General features: G+C 44.0%; 1 protein-coding gene across 1 annotated transcript in view; it reads left to right on the top strand.

Moving 5' to 3' along the window:
• TLN1 (talin 1) overlaps positions 1-17,254 on the top strand; it is a gene marked incomplete in the record, with an annotated part of 895,533 nt that overhangs the window by 252,804 nt on the left and 625,475 nt on the right. Inside the window, 1 exon segment of the mRNA XM_053700951.1 lies at positions 7,666-7,874. Coding sequence (XP_053556926.1) covers positions 7,666-7,874 — 209 coding nt within the window.

The following is a 17,254-nucleotide window of genomic DNA, read 5'->3' as shown; positions in this document are numbered from 1 at the left end:
GGTAGAAATCCGGGCAGCACTTTGTGTCCATAAAAATTTTCTTCACTATGACCGCCGGGACCGCTCCGGAACTAAAGGGGAAGGTCCTCATTAGAGGTGGGCTTGTTTTGGCGCGGTTTCAGTTGCGCTGTAGAAAACGGCTGTAGCTGGTGACATAGTTAAGACTGCTCCGTGGTGAAGTTAATTGCTAAGACGTTACAGACTGAAACGGACTTTTGGAAATAAGATTAGTGTTTTTCTGGCTGCGGGACAGATAGGCACCTCAGTGAAGCTTCTGAGGTGTTTGGGTGCCTGGGATTTATTGCGGGCTTTGCTCCCTCCATTAAAAGTTAATTTAAAGTCACAGTACACTTAATTTAATTCTCATTAAAAACAATTTATTTTTTTCCTTTTCAAATTTCTTCTGCTAAGATGGAAGAGGCTTTGCAAATTGTTTCATGTCAACTGTGTTTTGATACCCAAGTGTTACCTCCATTACCATTTTGTTCCTCATGCATTGAGAGAACTTTGAGTTACAGAGACCACATTTTTAACCATGAGCCACAATTAGCTAAGGCAGATGCTGTTAAAGGGACATTATGCACTCAATAAAATATGGGGTATAACGTTTGTAATTGACATGTATTAGCAATTTTTCTGCTAAAGCTTCTAAAATTGATGACCGTTTCACTACATAAGAATACGTTCGCAGGACACACTAGCTACAAAGCAAGGAGTTTTTCCTCGCTCCCTAGCTAGTGTCCTTATAGCCAGCCCCCATGCTGGAGCTGCTAATACATGTCAATTACAATCCCCTCCGTGACTGTTCCACTGTGCAGGGGAATAGGGAATCTCACTCACTGGGCCCCGTGCCCAGCACCCTGTTCCCCCTTCTAATTGTTTACTTGCCTGCCAGCTGTCCCCCTCCGTTTTCAGACTGAACCCCACAAGTTGGCTGTTATGTGTTGCAGAATTGTGGGCTGTGCGTGAGTATGATCATGCTTTCTAACATAGCTGTAATGCCCATATTCAATGCTCATGCTCATACTCACGCACAGCCCACAATGCTGCAACATAGCATATCGCTAAGGGGATAATTGAGCAAACGAGACGTGCACAAAAGCTTGGAGAATATTGCGTATATAGTACATTATACGCAATATAAACTTTGATAACTAGTAGAGCACCGTGCTTATTAGTCACAAGCTACAAGGAGGAGGCTGCTGGCATGTACTACTACATACGGGAAGTAAAGCAAACTAACACACAATGCACAGTATACCGCAGTATTCACGCACAACACATCCAGCTGCAAATACTGTTATCACTCACGGTTATGCACTAAGATGCCGCGCACATATCTTCAGCTCCGGTCATATATATTTATTATAATGCGTGTGGTGTAGATTCCAAGCGGGGGCATCTGAGGACTGTCTGTTCTCCTATGGTCCCTAAATAGAAGCTGAATATGAATATTGAATATGGGCATTCTTACACAATTCAGAAATGTCAACACACGGCTTCTATGTAAAGCAAACTAACACACAATGCACGGTATACCGCAGTATTCACGGACAACATTACGACTGTAGTTTCTTCAACATCAGGGAGGAACTTGGAGTTCCTTAGCGATGGCAGAAGTAGTCAAGATAATTCAGTGGGCGGATGCTCACTTTTGTTATCTGTCGACAATCCACGTCCCAGGGGTTGAAAACTGGGAAGCGGATTTTATGAACAGACAGTTTTTTCGGCCGGGAACCTGATTCTCAGATGGGGAGGGCCGGAGTTGGATCTTATGACATCTCGTCGGAATGCCAAGCTTCCGAGATGCGGGTCCGGTTCCAGGGATCCTCAGGCCGAGCTGATAGATGCCTTGGCAGTGCCTTGGTTTTTCAGTCTAACTTATATGTTCCCTCCATTTGCTCTCCTTCTCCGGGTGATTGCTCGAGTCAAACAGGAGAGAGCATCAATGATCTTCATCGCTCCTGCGTGGCCTCGCAGGACTTGGTATGCTGATCTGGTGGACATGTCATCCTAGCCACCATGGAAGTTTCCACTGAGGAAAGGTTTTTTTCTTTCAGGGACCCTTCCATCATCCGATTCTAATTTTCTTTGCAGCTATCTGCTTGGAGATTGTCCGCTTGATTCATCTAAGCAAAGGTTTTTCTGATTTGGTCATTGATACCTTGATTCAGGCACGTAAGCCTGTTCCTAGAATGATTTACCATAAGATATGGCGTAAATATCCTTATTGGTGTGAATCCAAGGGCTACTCATGGAGTAGGGATAGGATTCCCAGGTTTTTGTCTTTTCACCAAGAAGGATTGGGGAAAGGGGTTGTCAGCAAGTTCCTTACGGGGGCTGATTTCTGTTTTGTATATGTTCTTTACAAACGTCTGGCAGATGTTCCAGATGTCCGATCTTTTGTCAGGCTCTGACTAGATTTAGGCCTGTGTTTAGACCTATTGTTCCTCCTTGGAGTTGGAATTTAGTTATTTACGTTCTTCAAGGGGTTCCGTTTGGACATACGCATTCCATAGATATTAAGTTATTATCATGGAAAGTTTTAATTTTGGTTGATATTTCTTCTGCTCGCAGAGTTTCTGAGCTTTTGGCGTTACATTGTGATCCTCCTTATCTTGTTTTTCATTCCGATAAGGTGGCCTTATGTACCAAGCCTGGTTGTCTTCCTAAGGTCGTTTCATATTCAATATTAATCAGGAAATTGTTGTTCCTTCCTGGTGTCTTAATCCTCCTTCTGCGAAGGAGCCACTGTTCCATAATTTGGACGTGGTCCGTGCTCTAAGGTTTTTTTCTTACAGGCCTCTACGGATTTTCGTCAATCTTCCCTGTTTGTTGTACTTTTCTGGGAAGCGTAAGGGTCAGAAAGCTACGGCTACCTCTTTCTCTTTGGCTGAAGAGTATCATCTGTTTTGCATATGAGTCTGCTGGACACAGTTTTTTTTTTCTCTCATGTTCCAAAAAATCCTGTGAAAGCTCAGGCCTTTCTGAAGTGTGTTTCAGATCTAGAGCTTTCAGGGGTAATTGTACCAGTTCCACTTCTGGAACAGGGTCTGGGTTTTTTATTCAAATCTATTCATTGTCCCGAAGAAGGAAAATTCTTTCAGACCAGTTCTGGATCTGAAGTTTTTGAATCAATTTGTAAGGGTCCCAACTTTCAAGATGGTGACTAAGGACTATTCGGCCTTTTGTTCAGCATTACATGTCCTCAATAGACTTACAGGATGCATATCTTAACATTCCGATTCATCCAGACCACTTTCGTTTTCTGAGATTCTCTTTTCTAGACAAGCATTACCAATTTGTTGCTCTTCCATTTGGCCTAGCAACAGCTTCAATAATCTTTTTGAAGGTTCTCGGTGTCCTCCTATCTGTAATCAGAGAGCAGGGTATTGCGGCGTTTCCTTATTTGGACGATATCTTGGTAATGGCTCAATCTTTCCATTTAGCAGAATCTCCCACAAATCAACTTGTGGTGTTTCTTCACAAACATGGTTGGAGGATCAATTTACCAAAGAGTTTCTTGATTCCTCAGACAAGGGTCACCTTTTTAGGTTTCCAGATAGATTCAGTGTCCATGACTCTCTTCAAGAGACAGATGAAATTGTTTTTTGCCTGTCGAAACCTTCAGTCTCGATCATTCCCTTCAGTGGCTATGTGCATGGAAGTTTTAGGTCTGGCTGCAGCATCGGACACGATCACCTTTGCTTGTTTTCATATGCGACCTCTGCAGCTTTGCATGCTGAATCAATGGTGCAGGGATTATACTCTATCACAATTGATATACTTAAATCACAAATTTCTTCAGGCTTGGCCTCTATTAAAAAGAGAATCATTCATTCATTTTCAGTCAGATAATATCACAACTGGGGCATATGTCAATCATTACGGTGGGACTCGCAGTCCTTTGGCGATGAAAGAAGTATCTTGGATACTTTCTTGGGCAGAATCCAACTCATGTCTAATTTCTGCGATACATATCCCAGGTCTAGACAGTTGGGAAGCGGATTATCTCAGTCGTCACTCTTTACATCCAGGGGAGTGGTCTCTCCATCCAGATGTTTTTTGTCAGATTGTACAGATGTGGGGTCTTCTCAAAATAGATCTGATGGCTTCTCATCTAAACAAGAAGCTTTCCAGGTCCAGGGATCCTCAGGCGGAGATGGTGGATGCGTTAGCAGTTCCTTGGTTTTACCAACTTGCTTACATTTTTCCGCCTCGAATACTTCTTCCAAGGGTGATCTCCAAGATCATAATGGAACAATCGCATGTGTTTCTGATAGCATCAGCATGGCCTCACAGGTTTTGGTATGCAGATCTTGTCCGGATGTCCAGTTGCCAACCTTGACCACTTCCTTTAAGGCCAGACCTTCTGTCTCAAGGGACATTTTTCCATCAGGATTTCAGGATCTCAAATCGCTAAATTTGAAGGTATGGAAATTGAACGCTTAGTGCTTAGTCATAGAGGTTTCTCTGACTCGGTGATTAATACTATGCTACAGGCTCGTAAGTATGTTTCAAGAAAGATTTATTATCGGGTTTGGAAAACCTATATTTCATGGTGTTTTTCTTGGCATTCTTTTAGAAATTTACAGTTTCTTCAGGATGGTTTGGATAAAGGTTTGTCTGCAAGTACTTTGAAGGGACAAATCTCTGCTCTTTCTGTTTTATTTCATAGAAAGATTGCTAAACTTCCTGATATTCACTGTTTTGTTCAGGCTTTGGTTCGTATCAAGCCTGTCATTAAATCAATCTCTTCTCCTTGGAGTCTTAATTTGGTTTTGAAGGCTTTGCAGGCTCCTCCTTTTGAGCCTATGCATTCTTTGGATATTAAACTACTTTCTTGGAAAGTGTTTTCTTGTGGCTATCTCTTTGGCTAGAAGAGTTTCTGAATTGTCTGCTCTCTCTTGTGAGTCTCCTTTTCTGATTTTCCATCAAGATAAGGCTGTTTTGCGGACTTCGTTTGAATTTCTTCCTAAGGTTGTGAATTCTAACATTAGTAGGGAAATTGTTGTTCCTTCCTTGTGTCCTAATCCTAAGAATTCTCTTGAAAGATTTTTACATTCTTTGGATGTTGTAAGAGCTTTGAAATATTATGTCGAAGCTACTAAAGATTTCAGGAAGACTAATAGTCTATTTTGTTTTTTCTGGTCCTAGGAAAGGTCAGAAAGCCTCTGCCATTTCTTTGGCATCTTGGTTAAAACTTTTGATTCACAAGGCTTATTTGGAAGCGGGACAGTCTCCGCCTCCGAGAATTACAGCTCATTCTACTAGATCAGTCGCCACTTCTTGGGCTTTTAAGAATGAAGCTTCGGTTGATCAGATTTGCAAAGCAGCAACTTGGTCGTCTTTGCATACATTTACTAAATTTTACCATTTTGATGTATTTGCTTCTTCTGAAGCAGTCTTTGGTAGAAAAGTTCTTCAGGCAGCTGTTTCAGTTTGATTCTTCTGCTTATGATTTAAGTTTTTTTCAAGAAATTTATGTGAAATTTGAGTCTTATTTTTTTTTATGTATTTAATTTTTTCTGTGGAAATAGCTGTTTTTATTTTATCCCTCCCTTTCTAGTGACTCTGTGGTCTTCCACATTTTGGGTATTGATATCCCATACGTCACTAGCTCATGGACTCTTGCCAATTACATGAAAGAAAACATAATTTATGTAAGAACTTACCTGATAAATTCATTTTTCATATTAGCAAGAGTCCATGAGGCCCACCCTTTTTTTGGTAGTTATGATTTTTGTATAAAAGCTCAATTTTATTTCCAGTTCCTCTTTTTGTATGCTTTTTTTTTACGCCTTTCTTTATCACCCCACTTCTTGGCTATTCGTTAAACTGAATTGTGGGTGTGGTGAGGGGTGTATTTATAGGCATTTTGAGGTTTTGGAAACTTAGCCCCTCCTGGTAGGAATGTATATCCCATACGTCACTAGCTCATGGACTCTTGCTAATATGAAAGAAATGAATTTATCAGGTAAGTTCTTACATAAATAGTTTTTTTTTGCTCAAGCCTAGGTACAAGATGTCCCGGATCCAGAAACCCTATGTGTGTGTGTGCGCGCACATTAGCCTGGGAAGCTGTGTGTGTTACAGAAACCCTGTGTGTGTGTGCGCACATTAGCCTGGGAAGCTGTGTGTGTTACAGAAACCCTGTGTGTGTGTGTGCACGTTAGCCAGGGAAGCTGTGTATGTTACAGAGACCCTATGTGTGTGTGTGCGCACATTAGCCGGGGAAGCTGTGTGTGTTAGAGACCCTATGTGTGTGTGTGTGCGCACATTAGCCGGGGAAGCTGTGTGTGTTAAAGACCCTATGTGTGTGTGCGCACATTACCCGGGGAAGCTGTGTGTGTTAGAGACCCTATGTGTGTGTGTGTGTGTGTGCGCGCACATTAGCCGGGGAAGCTGTGTGTGTTAGAGACCCTATGTGTGTGTGTGCATGTTAGCCAGGGAAGCTGTGTATGTTACAGAGACCCTATGTGTGTGTGTGCGCACATTAGCCGGGGAAGCTGTGTGTGTTAGAGACCCTATGTGTGTGTGTGTGTGTGTGTGTGTGTGCGCTCGTTAGCCAGGGAAGCTGTGTATGTTACAGAGACCCTATGTGTGTGTGTGCGCACATTAGCCGGGGAAGCTGTGTGTGTTAGAGACCCTATGTGTGTGTGTGTGCGCTCGTTAGCCAGGGAAGCTGTGTATGTTACAGAGACCCTATGTGTGTGTGCGCACATTAGCCGGGGAAGCTGTGTGTGTTAGAGACCCTATGTGTGTGTGTGTGTGTGTACATTAGCCAGGGAAGCTGTGTATGTTACAGAGACCCTATGTGTGTGTGTGTGTGTGTGTGTGTGTGTGTGTGTGCGCGCGCGCGCACATTAGCCGGGGAAGCTGTGTGTGTTAGAGACCCTATGTGTGTGTGTGTGTGTGCGCACATTAGCCGGGGAAGCTGTGTGTGTTAGAGACCCTATGTGTGTGTGTGTGTGTACATTAGCCGGGGAAGCTGTGTGTGTTAGAGACCCTATGTGTGTGTGTGTGTGTGCGCACATTAGCCGGGGAAGCTGTGTGTGTTAGAGACCCTATGTGTGTGTGTGTGTGCGCACATTAGCCGGGGAAGCTGTGTGTGTGTGTGTGCGCACGTTAGCCAGGGAAGCTGTGTATGTTAGAGACCCTATGTGTGTGTGTGTGTGTGTGTGCGCGTGCGCGCACATTAGCCGGGGAAGCTGTGTATGTTACAGAGACCCTATGTGTGTGTGTGCGCACATTAGCCGGGGAAGCTGCGTGTGTTAGAGACCCTATGTGTGTGTGTGTACATTAGCCGGGGAAGCGGTGTGTGTTACAGAGACCCTATGTGTGTGTGTGTGTGTATATTAGCCGGGGAAGCTGTGTGTGTTAGAGACCCTGTGTGTGTGTGTGTGTGTGTGTGTGCGCACATTAGCCTGGGAAGCTGTGTGTGTGTTACAGAGACCCTGTGTGTTTGTGTGTGCGCGCGTGCACATTAGCCAGGGAAGCTGTGTGTGTTACAGAGACCCTATGTGTGTGTGCGCACATTAGCCGGGGACTCTGTGCGTCTGTTACAGGGGACCAGTGTGTGGGGTCATTGGGATGTGAGGCAGGTGTTAAACAGTACCGTGCATTTTAGAAGTAAACACTGTGCATTGTGTTTATGCATTACAGGTGACCCAGCAGATACAGATTACACCGCCGTGGGCTGTGCTGTCACAACAATTTCCTCTAACCTCACTGAGATGTCACGTGGAGTGAAGTTGTTGGCTGCGCTTATGGAAGATGAGGGTGGGAACGGCAGGCAGCTTCTGCACGCTGCCAAAAACCTGGCAGGAGCCGTATCTGAACTGCTAAAGACGGCCCAGCCAGCCAGCACAGAGGTTTGTGTGTATTTATCCATTTCCTGGAGATGTTTAGAGGAAGGCGCCAGCACTTAGTGATAGCTAGAAGTGCTGATCCATGGAGGTTCCAAATTCCCTTCATAGTGTGTATCAGCTGTTTGTGTTAATGTGTAATGCTTCTGGGGGATGGTAGAAAATCTTTACTTCTGTCCTATATGTGCACTAGACATCATCTGACCCCGAGACATATAAACAGTTTATTCACGCTTGTAATAGGAAAGGCTGCTAATTATAACAGTGCTGTAATTACGCTGAAATAAACTACCAATACAGCTAAGGGAGATAGACGTTTAAATACGCTGAAAGAACACTTCATGTCACAATTTAATAAGGCGCCAACTAGGAATAAAGCTATATTGGATTTAGTGCTTTCAAACGATTCAGATATAATATCAAACATATATCTCCTTCTGTATTTAGCATATCGGGGAATAATCCGGCTTCCTCCAATCGTTGCGTTCCCCCTTTGGTGTTCAGCCCGTGGGGCATGCAACGATTGGAAGAAGACAGATTTGTCATCGATATGCTAAATACAGAAGGAGATGTGGGCGGAAGGAACTGAGGTATATTAACCATAACAAAATGGTAAGTATTTTAAAAAAGAATAGTCATAAAGTTTAATGACTTTAATGTGCCCATGTTTTTAAGATTATTTCTTTCTAATGACACGGTGAGTCCACAGATCATCTCTAATTACTATTGGGAATATCACTCCTGGCCAGCAGGAGGAGGCAAAGAGCACCACAGCAAAGCTGTTAAATATCACCTCCCTTCCCTCCAACCCCAGTCATTCTCTTTGCCTACGTTAAAAGCAAGGAGTTGGGGACGTGTCCGAGCTGTGTTCTGGATAGGACGTATTTTCTGTGGGCTCCAGCGGAATCTTTAATAATCCGCCGGTTATTATCTTTAATCAGCAAGAATAAGAACACGTTATATAAAAACCCCACATTATTGGCTATTGTGGCTCTATATCTTTCTTTTTCTGGCTGTTTTCATGACACTGGGGGCCCAGATCGGAACTTAAAGGCCTAAGGCGGCGGCCTACTACTCCTAGGCAATCACCTCCCCCCCCGGGTAGAGCCGGGTGATCAGTGCTGTCAGAGCAACCTGACTTACTAAGTCTCTACGATCCATACCACTAGCTGGACTAAAAGCTGACAAGTTATTTAGCAATACTCTACACTGACGGTCCCACTGGAAGGGAGAAGAAATAACTCATGGCGGGAGAACTGCCTAATGCTCTTGGAGGACATCCGGGCAAAACTTGCATCCCTCATGTACAGGCTTATAGAGTCTGCACCTTATGACTACCTGTTAAACTGACTACAAATGGCAGAGGAGGACACAGGGCATCAGAAGGAGAAGCCTGCAACTACATCAGCGGAGCTGGAAACAAAACAGCACTCCAGCTGGCTTCGAAACTCCACACTTCGCCTATAACAAAGAAAGCACTTGCGATATGTTTGGCAAGAACCATCAAATTCTACAATCCACACCAAACAAAGTACTCCCCTACACACATACTCCCTCAGCTAATCTCAAGGACTGGGAGTTGCTCTCTAACACTAAGAATACTTCACGCAATTATCAGGCTGAACTTCAATTCCAACTACCCGATTGTCCGGTTTCTTTGGTCACTAACCTGACAACTCTGGCAGATTCACCATCGCACCATGTAGCCCTGCTGATTAATATGGAAGATAACATTTACACCCCCTCACTGCAGGCCTCTGGGGACTCAGACCCGTTGCTTCTGTCAAACTCTGCATCTCAGGTGATCGGCGGGGTTATAAAATCCCCTGATGAGAGACCGACACCCACCGGATCAACTGCATATATGTCTGTGAGAACCTGTAGCACTGCATGTAAGATATGTTCACAGGTTTCCTTGTTTAATTACTGTTTGCCGGTTTAACACTATCATATTGCAAAGTTATTAAGTTAAGTGATGGTTTTGTATGTACACTTATGTAAAATATAGGTATAATATGCAGATGTTATTGTCGTAATACAAGGGAACACATTCCTATAACACTGTTGATATTATCGTCACTCATCATTAACCTCTGACATTAAAGGCGGACGAGTAGCAAGAGGAGACGGTCAGCTCCATTATATAAATGTTGTACACTGCCTTATTTATTTTAATGGCGCCCAGGTTGAACACACATCTCAGAGCCTTGTGCGCGACTGACTGCCGCGGGTGAGAATTTATATATTATATATATGAGCTGCCACTGCTTATTAGTCACTATAGGAATCGGACCCCCAGCTATATTTAGAGCCTTGTCCTCCCCACATCATTAGTCAGCTTCACGTCTTGTTTATAGTCTACTGCAGTGAATTCAATCATAGGTTATACGGTTGTGATACTGCAGGACATAATCACTTTGTCTCCTGATCCCAGAATATAAATTTGCTCTTTGATACAGGCATAATCCCCCCCCCCCCCCCCACAGCGCTCTGTGATAATTTCTTTTGCAAGATGTACCGAGTCCACGGATTCATCCTAACTTGTGAGATATTGTCCTTCCTGACAGGAAGTAGCAAAGAGAGCACCACAGCAGAGCTGTCTATATAGCTCCCCCCTTAACTCCACCCCCCAGTCATTCTCTTTGCTGGCTCTAAGCAGGAAGGGTAAAGAGAAGAGGTGTTAAACTGTTAGTTTTTATTTCTCTTGTAAGGTGTATCCAGTCCACGGATTCATCCTTTACTTGTGGGATATTCTCCTTCCTAACAGGAAGTGGCAAAGAGAGCACACAGCAGAGCTGTCCATATAGCTCCCCCTCTAGCTCCACCCCCCCAGTCATTCTCGTTGCCAGCTCTAAGCAATGGAAGTGTAAAGTGAATGTGGTGTTAGAAATGTAGTTTTTATTTTCTTCAAGCAAAAGTTTATTTTAAATGGTACCGGTGTGTACTATTTACTCTCTAGCAGAAAGGAGATGAAGATTTCTACAGGGAGGAAGATGATTTTAGCATGTTGTAACTAAGATCCACTGCTGTTCCCACAAAGGACTGAGGAGTACAAGAAAACTTCAGTTGGGGGGAACGGTTTGCAGGTTAGGCTGCAAAATAAGGTATGTTCAGTCATTTATTTCTAGACAAGACTGTGATAATGCTAGAAAAGACTGATAATATCCCCATGAGGGAAGGGTAAGCTGTTTTCAGAGACTAAGTATGGAATTGCAAGCTTACATAACAGGGCTAGTTTATGCTGGTTGACATTACTTAATGGCAAACGGTTTTTTATTGAAAAATTTCGTTTTTTGAGACACTTTGAAGGTTTCTTTCAGGGGTTGTTACCCACATGGCTGCTATTAAAACACTTAGGAGTGTTTCTTTAGGCCTTACAGCACCGGAGTAAGGTGGGAGGGGCCTAATTTCGCGCCACAGATGCGCAGTTATATTTGACTAGAAGTCCAGGCTTTTTCACATGGAGGGTCCTGCTGCAGTTTGAGGGCCTATAAGAAGCTTTTTCCCAACAAATCTGGTTCCTAAGGGCAGGTAGGGCCACAGCAGAGCTGTGGCAAGGTGCTGAAGTCGTTTTAACCGGTTTGTTGGCTTATTGTCGATCCGGTTTGGGCATTAAGGGGTTAATCGTTTTTATTGCTAGTGGTGCAATCTTACTAATGCTTTAGGTACATACTGTAAAAATTTCGAAAAGTTTGCTGCATTTTTCACTGTTTTGCAAAATTGGGTGCCTTTTTTTATCTCTTAAAGGCACAGTAACGTTTTTTTCAAAGTGTGTTTTTACTTGATTAAAGTGATTTCTAAGCCTGTTTGTCTGACACCAAGGAAAATCCTTGTTCAATGTGTTTAGAAGCCATGGTGGAACCCCCTCTCAGAATGTGTCCCACTTGTACTGATATGTCTATACATTTTAAAGAACATATTGTTGCACTTAAGAATGATGATTCTCAGGCAGAAGGTAATGAGGTTAGTCCGTTAACCTCTCCCCAAGTGTCACAACCAGTTACGCCCGCTCAAGCGACGCCTATCACCTCTAGTGCGTCTAACTCTTTTACCTTGCAAGACTTGGCGGCAGTTATGGATAATACCCTCTCAGTGTTTTTATCTAAACTGCCCGTATTACCCGCAAAGCGTGATAGCTCTGTTTTAAGAACAGATTATGAGCATGCTGACGCTTTAGTAGCCGTATCCGATATACACTCACAACGCTCTGAAATGGGGGCGAGGGATGTGCTGCCTGAGGGAGAAATTTCCGATTCGGGAAAGGTCGCTCCTCAGACAGACTCAGATACGTTGGCTTTTAAATTTAAACTAGAACACCTCTGCTTATTGCTCAGGGAGGTATTAGTTACTCTGGGTGACTGCGACCCTTTGGTGGTTCCAGAGAAATTGTGTAAAATGGACAAGTACCTAGAAGTCCCCGTTTACACTGATGTGTTCCCGGTCCCTAAGAGGATTGCGGGTATCGTTACTAGGGAGTGGGATAGACCAGGTATTCTGTTTGTTCCCCCTCCTGTTTTTAAGAAAATGTTCCCCATATCTGACTACATGCGGGACTCGTGGCAGATGGTCCCTAAGGTGGAGGGGGCTGTTTCTTCACTTGCTAAACGCACAACCATACCAATTGAGGACAGTTGTGCTTTTAAAGACCCTATGGATAAAAAATTAGAGGGTTTACTTAAGAAAATTTTTGTTCAACAAGGTTTTCTTCTCCAACCTATTGCGTGCATTGTTCCTGTAACTACTGCAGCTGCTTTCTGGTTCGAGGCGCTGGAAGATGCGCTCCAGACGGAGACCTCATATGAAGACGTTATGGACAGAATTAAGGCTCTTAAGCTAGCTAATTCTTTTATCACAGATGCCGCTTTCCAACTAGCTAAGTTAGGGGCAAAGAATTCAGGTTTCGCCATTTTAGCGTGCAGGGCGCTATGGCTAAAGTCCTGGTCGGCCGATGTGTCGTCAAAATCCAAACTCTTAAAGTCCCTTTCAAAGGAAAGACCCTCTTCGGGCCTGAATTGAAGGAGATTATTTCAGAAATCACTGGGGGAAAAGGCCATGCTCTCCCTCAGGACAAGTCCTTTAAGACAAAGAACAAACAGAATAATTTTCGTTCCTTTCGGAATTTCAGGAGCGGCTTCGCTTCACCCTCCCCTACTACAAAGCAAGAGGGTAACGCTTCACAACCCAGGCCAGCCTGGAAACCTTACCAGGGCTGGAACAAGGGTAAACAGGCCAAGAAGCCTGCAGCTGCTTCCAAGACAGCATGGTGGGGTAGCCCCAGATCCGGGACCGGATCTAGTAGGGGGCAGACTCTCTCTCTTCGCTCAGGCCTGGGCAAGAGACGTACACGATCCCTGGGCCTTAGAGATTGTATCCCAGGGATATCTTCTGGAATAAAACGACTCCCCTCCAAGGGGAAGGTTCCACATTTCTCGTTTGTCTGCAGACCAGACAAAGAAAGAGGCGTTCTTACGCTGTGTAGAAGACCTACATACAATGGGAGTGATCCACCCAGTTCCAATTACGGAACAAGGGCTGGGTTTTTACTCAAATCTGTTTGTGGTTCCCAAGAAAGAAGGAACTTTCAGACCAATCCTGGATCTCAAAATTCTAAACAAATTCCTCAGAGTCCCATCATTCAAGATGGAGACCATTCGGACAATCTTACCAATGATCCAGGAGGGTCAATATATGACTACCGTGGATCTAAAGGATGTGTATCTGCACATTCCTATCCACAAAGATCATCACCAGTTTCTCAGGTTCGCCTTTCTGGACGAGCATTTTCAGTTTGTGGCTCTTCCTTTCGGGTTGGCCACTGCTCCCAGAATTTTCACAAAGGTGCTAGGGTCCCTGCTGGCGGTACTAAGACCGCGGGGCATAGCAGTGGCGCCTTATCTAGATGACATCTTAATTCAGGCGTCGACTTTCCAAAGAGCAAAGTCTCACACGGATATTGTAGTGGCCTTTCTGAGGTCTCACGGGTGGAAGGTGAACATCAAAAAGAGTTCTCTCTCCCCCCTCACAAGAGTTCCCTTCCTAGGAACCCTACTAGACTCGGTAGAAATGAAAATATTTCTGACGGAGGTCAGAAAGTTAAAACTCTTAACTACTTGCCGAGCTCTTCATTCCATTCCTCGGCCATCTGTAGCTCAGTGCATGGAGACAATCGGACTAATGGTTGCGGCAATGGACATAGTCCCTTTTTCTCGGATACACCTCAGACTACTGCAACTATGCATGCTCCAAACAGTGGAATGGGGATTATGCAGATTTGTCTCCTCAAATTCAGTTGGACCAGGAGACCAGAGATTCTCTTCTCTGGTGGTTGTCTCAGGATCACCTGTCTCAGGGAATGTGTTTCCGCAGACCAGAGTGGATCATCGTAACGACCTACGCCAGTCTATTGGGCTGAGGTGCAGTCTGGGACTCCCTGAAAGCTCAGGGCTTATGGTCTCGGGAAGAAGCTCTTCTCCCAATAAACATTCTAGAACTGAGGGCGATATTCAACGTGCTTCAGGTATGGCCTCAGCTAGCTGCGGCCAAATTAATCAGATTTCAGTCGGACAACATCACGACTGTAGCTTACGTCAATCATCAAGGCGGAACAAGGAGTTCTCTAGCAATGATGGAAGTAACCAAAATAATCAGGTGGGTGGAGGATCACTCCTGCCATCTCTCAGCAATTCATATCCCAGGAGTAGACAACTGGGAGGCGGATTTTCTAAGTCGTCAGACTTTTCACCCGGGGGAGTGGGAACTCCACACGGAGGTATTCGCCCAGCTGACTCAGCTATGGGGACTCCAGAACTGGATCTATTGGCGTCCCGTCAGAACACCAAGCTTCCTTTTTACGGGTCCAGGTCCCGGGATCCCCAGGCGGTGCTGATAGATGCTCTAGCAGCGCCTTGGTCCTTCAATCTGGCTTATGTTTTTCCACCGTTTCCTCTCCTCCCTCGTCTGGTGGCCAGAATCAAGCAGGAGAGGGCTTCGGTGATTCTAATAGCGCCTGCGTGGCCACGCAGGACCTGGTATGCAGACCTAGTGGACATGTCATCTGTGCCACAACGGACCCTACCAATGAGGCAGGACCTTCTAATACAAGGTCCTTTCAAACATCCAAATCTAATTTCTCTGCGTCTGACTGCTTGGAGATTGAACGCCTAATTCTATCAAAGCTTGGTTTCTCTGAGTTGGTTATTGATACCCTGATTCAGGCAAGAAAGCCTGTCACCAGGAAAATCTACCATAAGATTTGGCGAAAATATCTTTCTTCTGTTATGTGTGATCAGTCCACGGGTCATCATTACTTCTGGGATATAACTCCTCCCCAACAGGAAATGCAAGAGGATTCACCCAGCAGAGCTGATATAGCTCCTCCCCTCTACGTCAGTCCCAGTCATTCTCTTGCACCCAACGACTAGATAGGATGTGTGAGAGGACTATGGTGATTATACTTAGTTTTTATGACTTCAATCAAAAGTTTGTTATTTTACAATAGCACCGGAGCGTGTTATTACTTCTCTGGCAGAGTTTGAAGAAGAATCTACCAGAGTTTTTTACTATGATTTTAACCGGAGTAGTTAAGATCATATTGCTGTTCTCGGCCATCTGAGGGAGGTAAAAGCTTCAGATCAGGGGACAGCGGGCAGATGAATCTGCATTGAGGTATGTAGCAGTTTTTATTTTCTGAATGGAATTGATGAGAAAATCCTGCTATACCGTTATAATGACATGTATGTATACACTTCAGTATTCTGGGAATGGTATTTCACCGGAACTACTTTGTTAAAGGTCACTAATCCTTTTAATAAATATTATCATGTTAAACGTTTTTGCTGGAATGTAGAATCGTTTACATTGCTGAGGTACTGAGTGAATAAATGTTTGGGCATTATTTTCCACTTGGCAGTTGTCTGCTTTAAATTGTGACAGTTTCGTTTCTCCTCACTGCTGTGTGTGAGAGGGAGGGGCCGTTTTTGGCGCTCTTTGCTACGCATCAAAAAATTTCCAGTCAGCTACTATTATATTTCCTGCATGATCCGGTTCACTGACAGATCTCAGGGGTCTTCAAACTTCTTTGAAGGGAGGTACATTCTCTCAGCAGAGCTGTGAGAATTTTATATTGACTGTGAATAAAAACGTTACTCTATAATTTTTTATGTCAAATTTAGTTATTGTTATTTACTAATGGGAACAAACCTTTGCTAAAAGTTGTGTTATTTTAAAGTTGATGCTATAACTGTTTTTTTCAGTTCATTATCTCAACTGTCATTTAATCGTTTAAGTACCTCTTTGAGGCACAGTACGTTTTTGCTAAAAAAGATTATAACCAGGTTGCAAGTTATTGCTAGTGTGTTAAACATGTCTGACTCAGAGGAAGATATCTGTGTCATTTGTTCCAATGCCAAGGTGGAGCCCAATAGAAATTTATGTACTAACTGTATTGATGCTACTTTAAATAAAAGTCAATCTGTACAATGTGAACAAATTTCACCAAACTGCGAGGGGAGAGTTATGCCGACTAACTCGCCTCACGCGGCAGTACCTGCATCTCCCGCCCGGGAGGTGCGTGATATTATGGCGCCTAATACATCTGGGCGGCCATTACAGATAACATTACATGATATGGCTACTGTTATGACTGAAGTTTTGTCTAAATTACCAGAACTAAGAGGCAAGCGTGATCACTCTGGGGTGAGAACAGAGTGCGCTGACAATACTAGGGCCATGTCTGATACTGCGTCACAGCTTGCAGAGCATGAGGACGGAGAGCTTCATTCTGTGGGTGACGGTTCTGATCCAAACAGATTGGATTCAGATATTTCAAATTTTAAATTTAAATTGGAAAACCTCCGTGTATTACTAGGGGAGGTCTTAGCAGCTCTCAATGATTGTAACACCGTTGCAATACCAGAGAAACTGTGTAGGTTGGATAAATACTTTGCGGTACCGGCGAGTACTGACGTTTTTCCTATACCTAAGAGATTAACTGAAATTGTTACTAAGGAGTGGGATAGACCCGGTGTGCCGTTCTCACCCCCTCCAATATTTAGAAAGATGTTTCCAATAGACGCCACCACTCGGGACTTATGGCAAACGGTCCCTAAGGTGGAGGGAGCAGTTTCTACTTTAGCTAAACGTACCACTATCCCGGTGGAGGATAGCTGTGCTTTTTCAGATCCAATGGATAAAAAATTAGAGGGTTACCTTAAGAAAATGTTTGTTCAACAAGGTTTTATATTGCAACCCCTTGCATGTATCGCGCCGATTACGGCTGCGGCAGCATTTTGGATTGAGTCTCTGGAAGAGAACCTTAGTTCATCTACGCTAGACGACATTATGGACAGGCTTAGAGTCCTTAAACTAGCTAATTCATTCATTTCGGA

The sequence above is a fragment of the Bombina bombina genome, chromosome 2, assembly GCF_027579735.1.
Source record: "Bombina bombina isolate aBomBom1 chromosome 2, aBomBom1.pri, whole genome shotgun sequence".
Classification (NCBI taxonomy): domain Eukaryota; kingdom Metazoa; phylum Chordata; class Amphibia; order Anura; family Bombinatoridae; genus Bombina; species Bombina bombina.
Note: the sequence above shows the minus strand (reverse complement) of the source record. Positions and strands in the feature narration are given on the sequence as shown.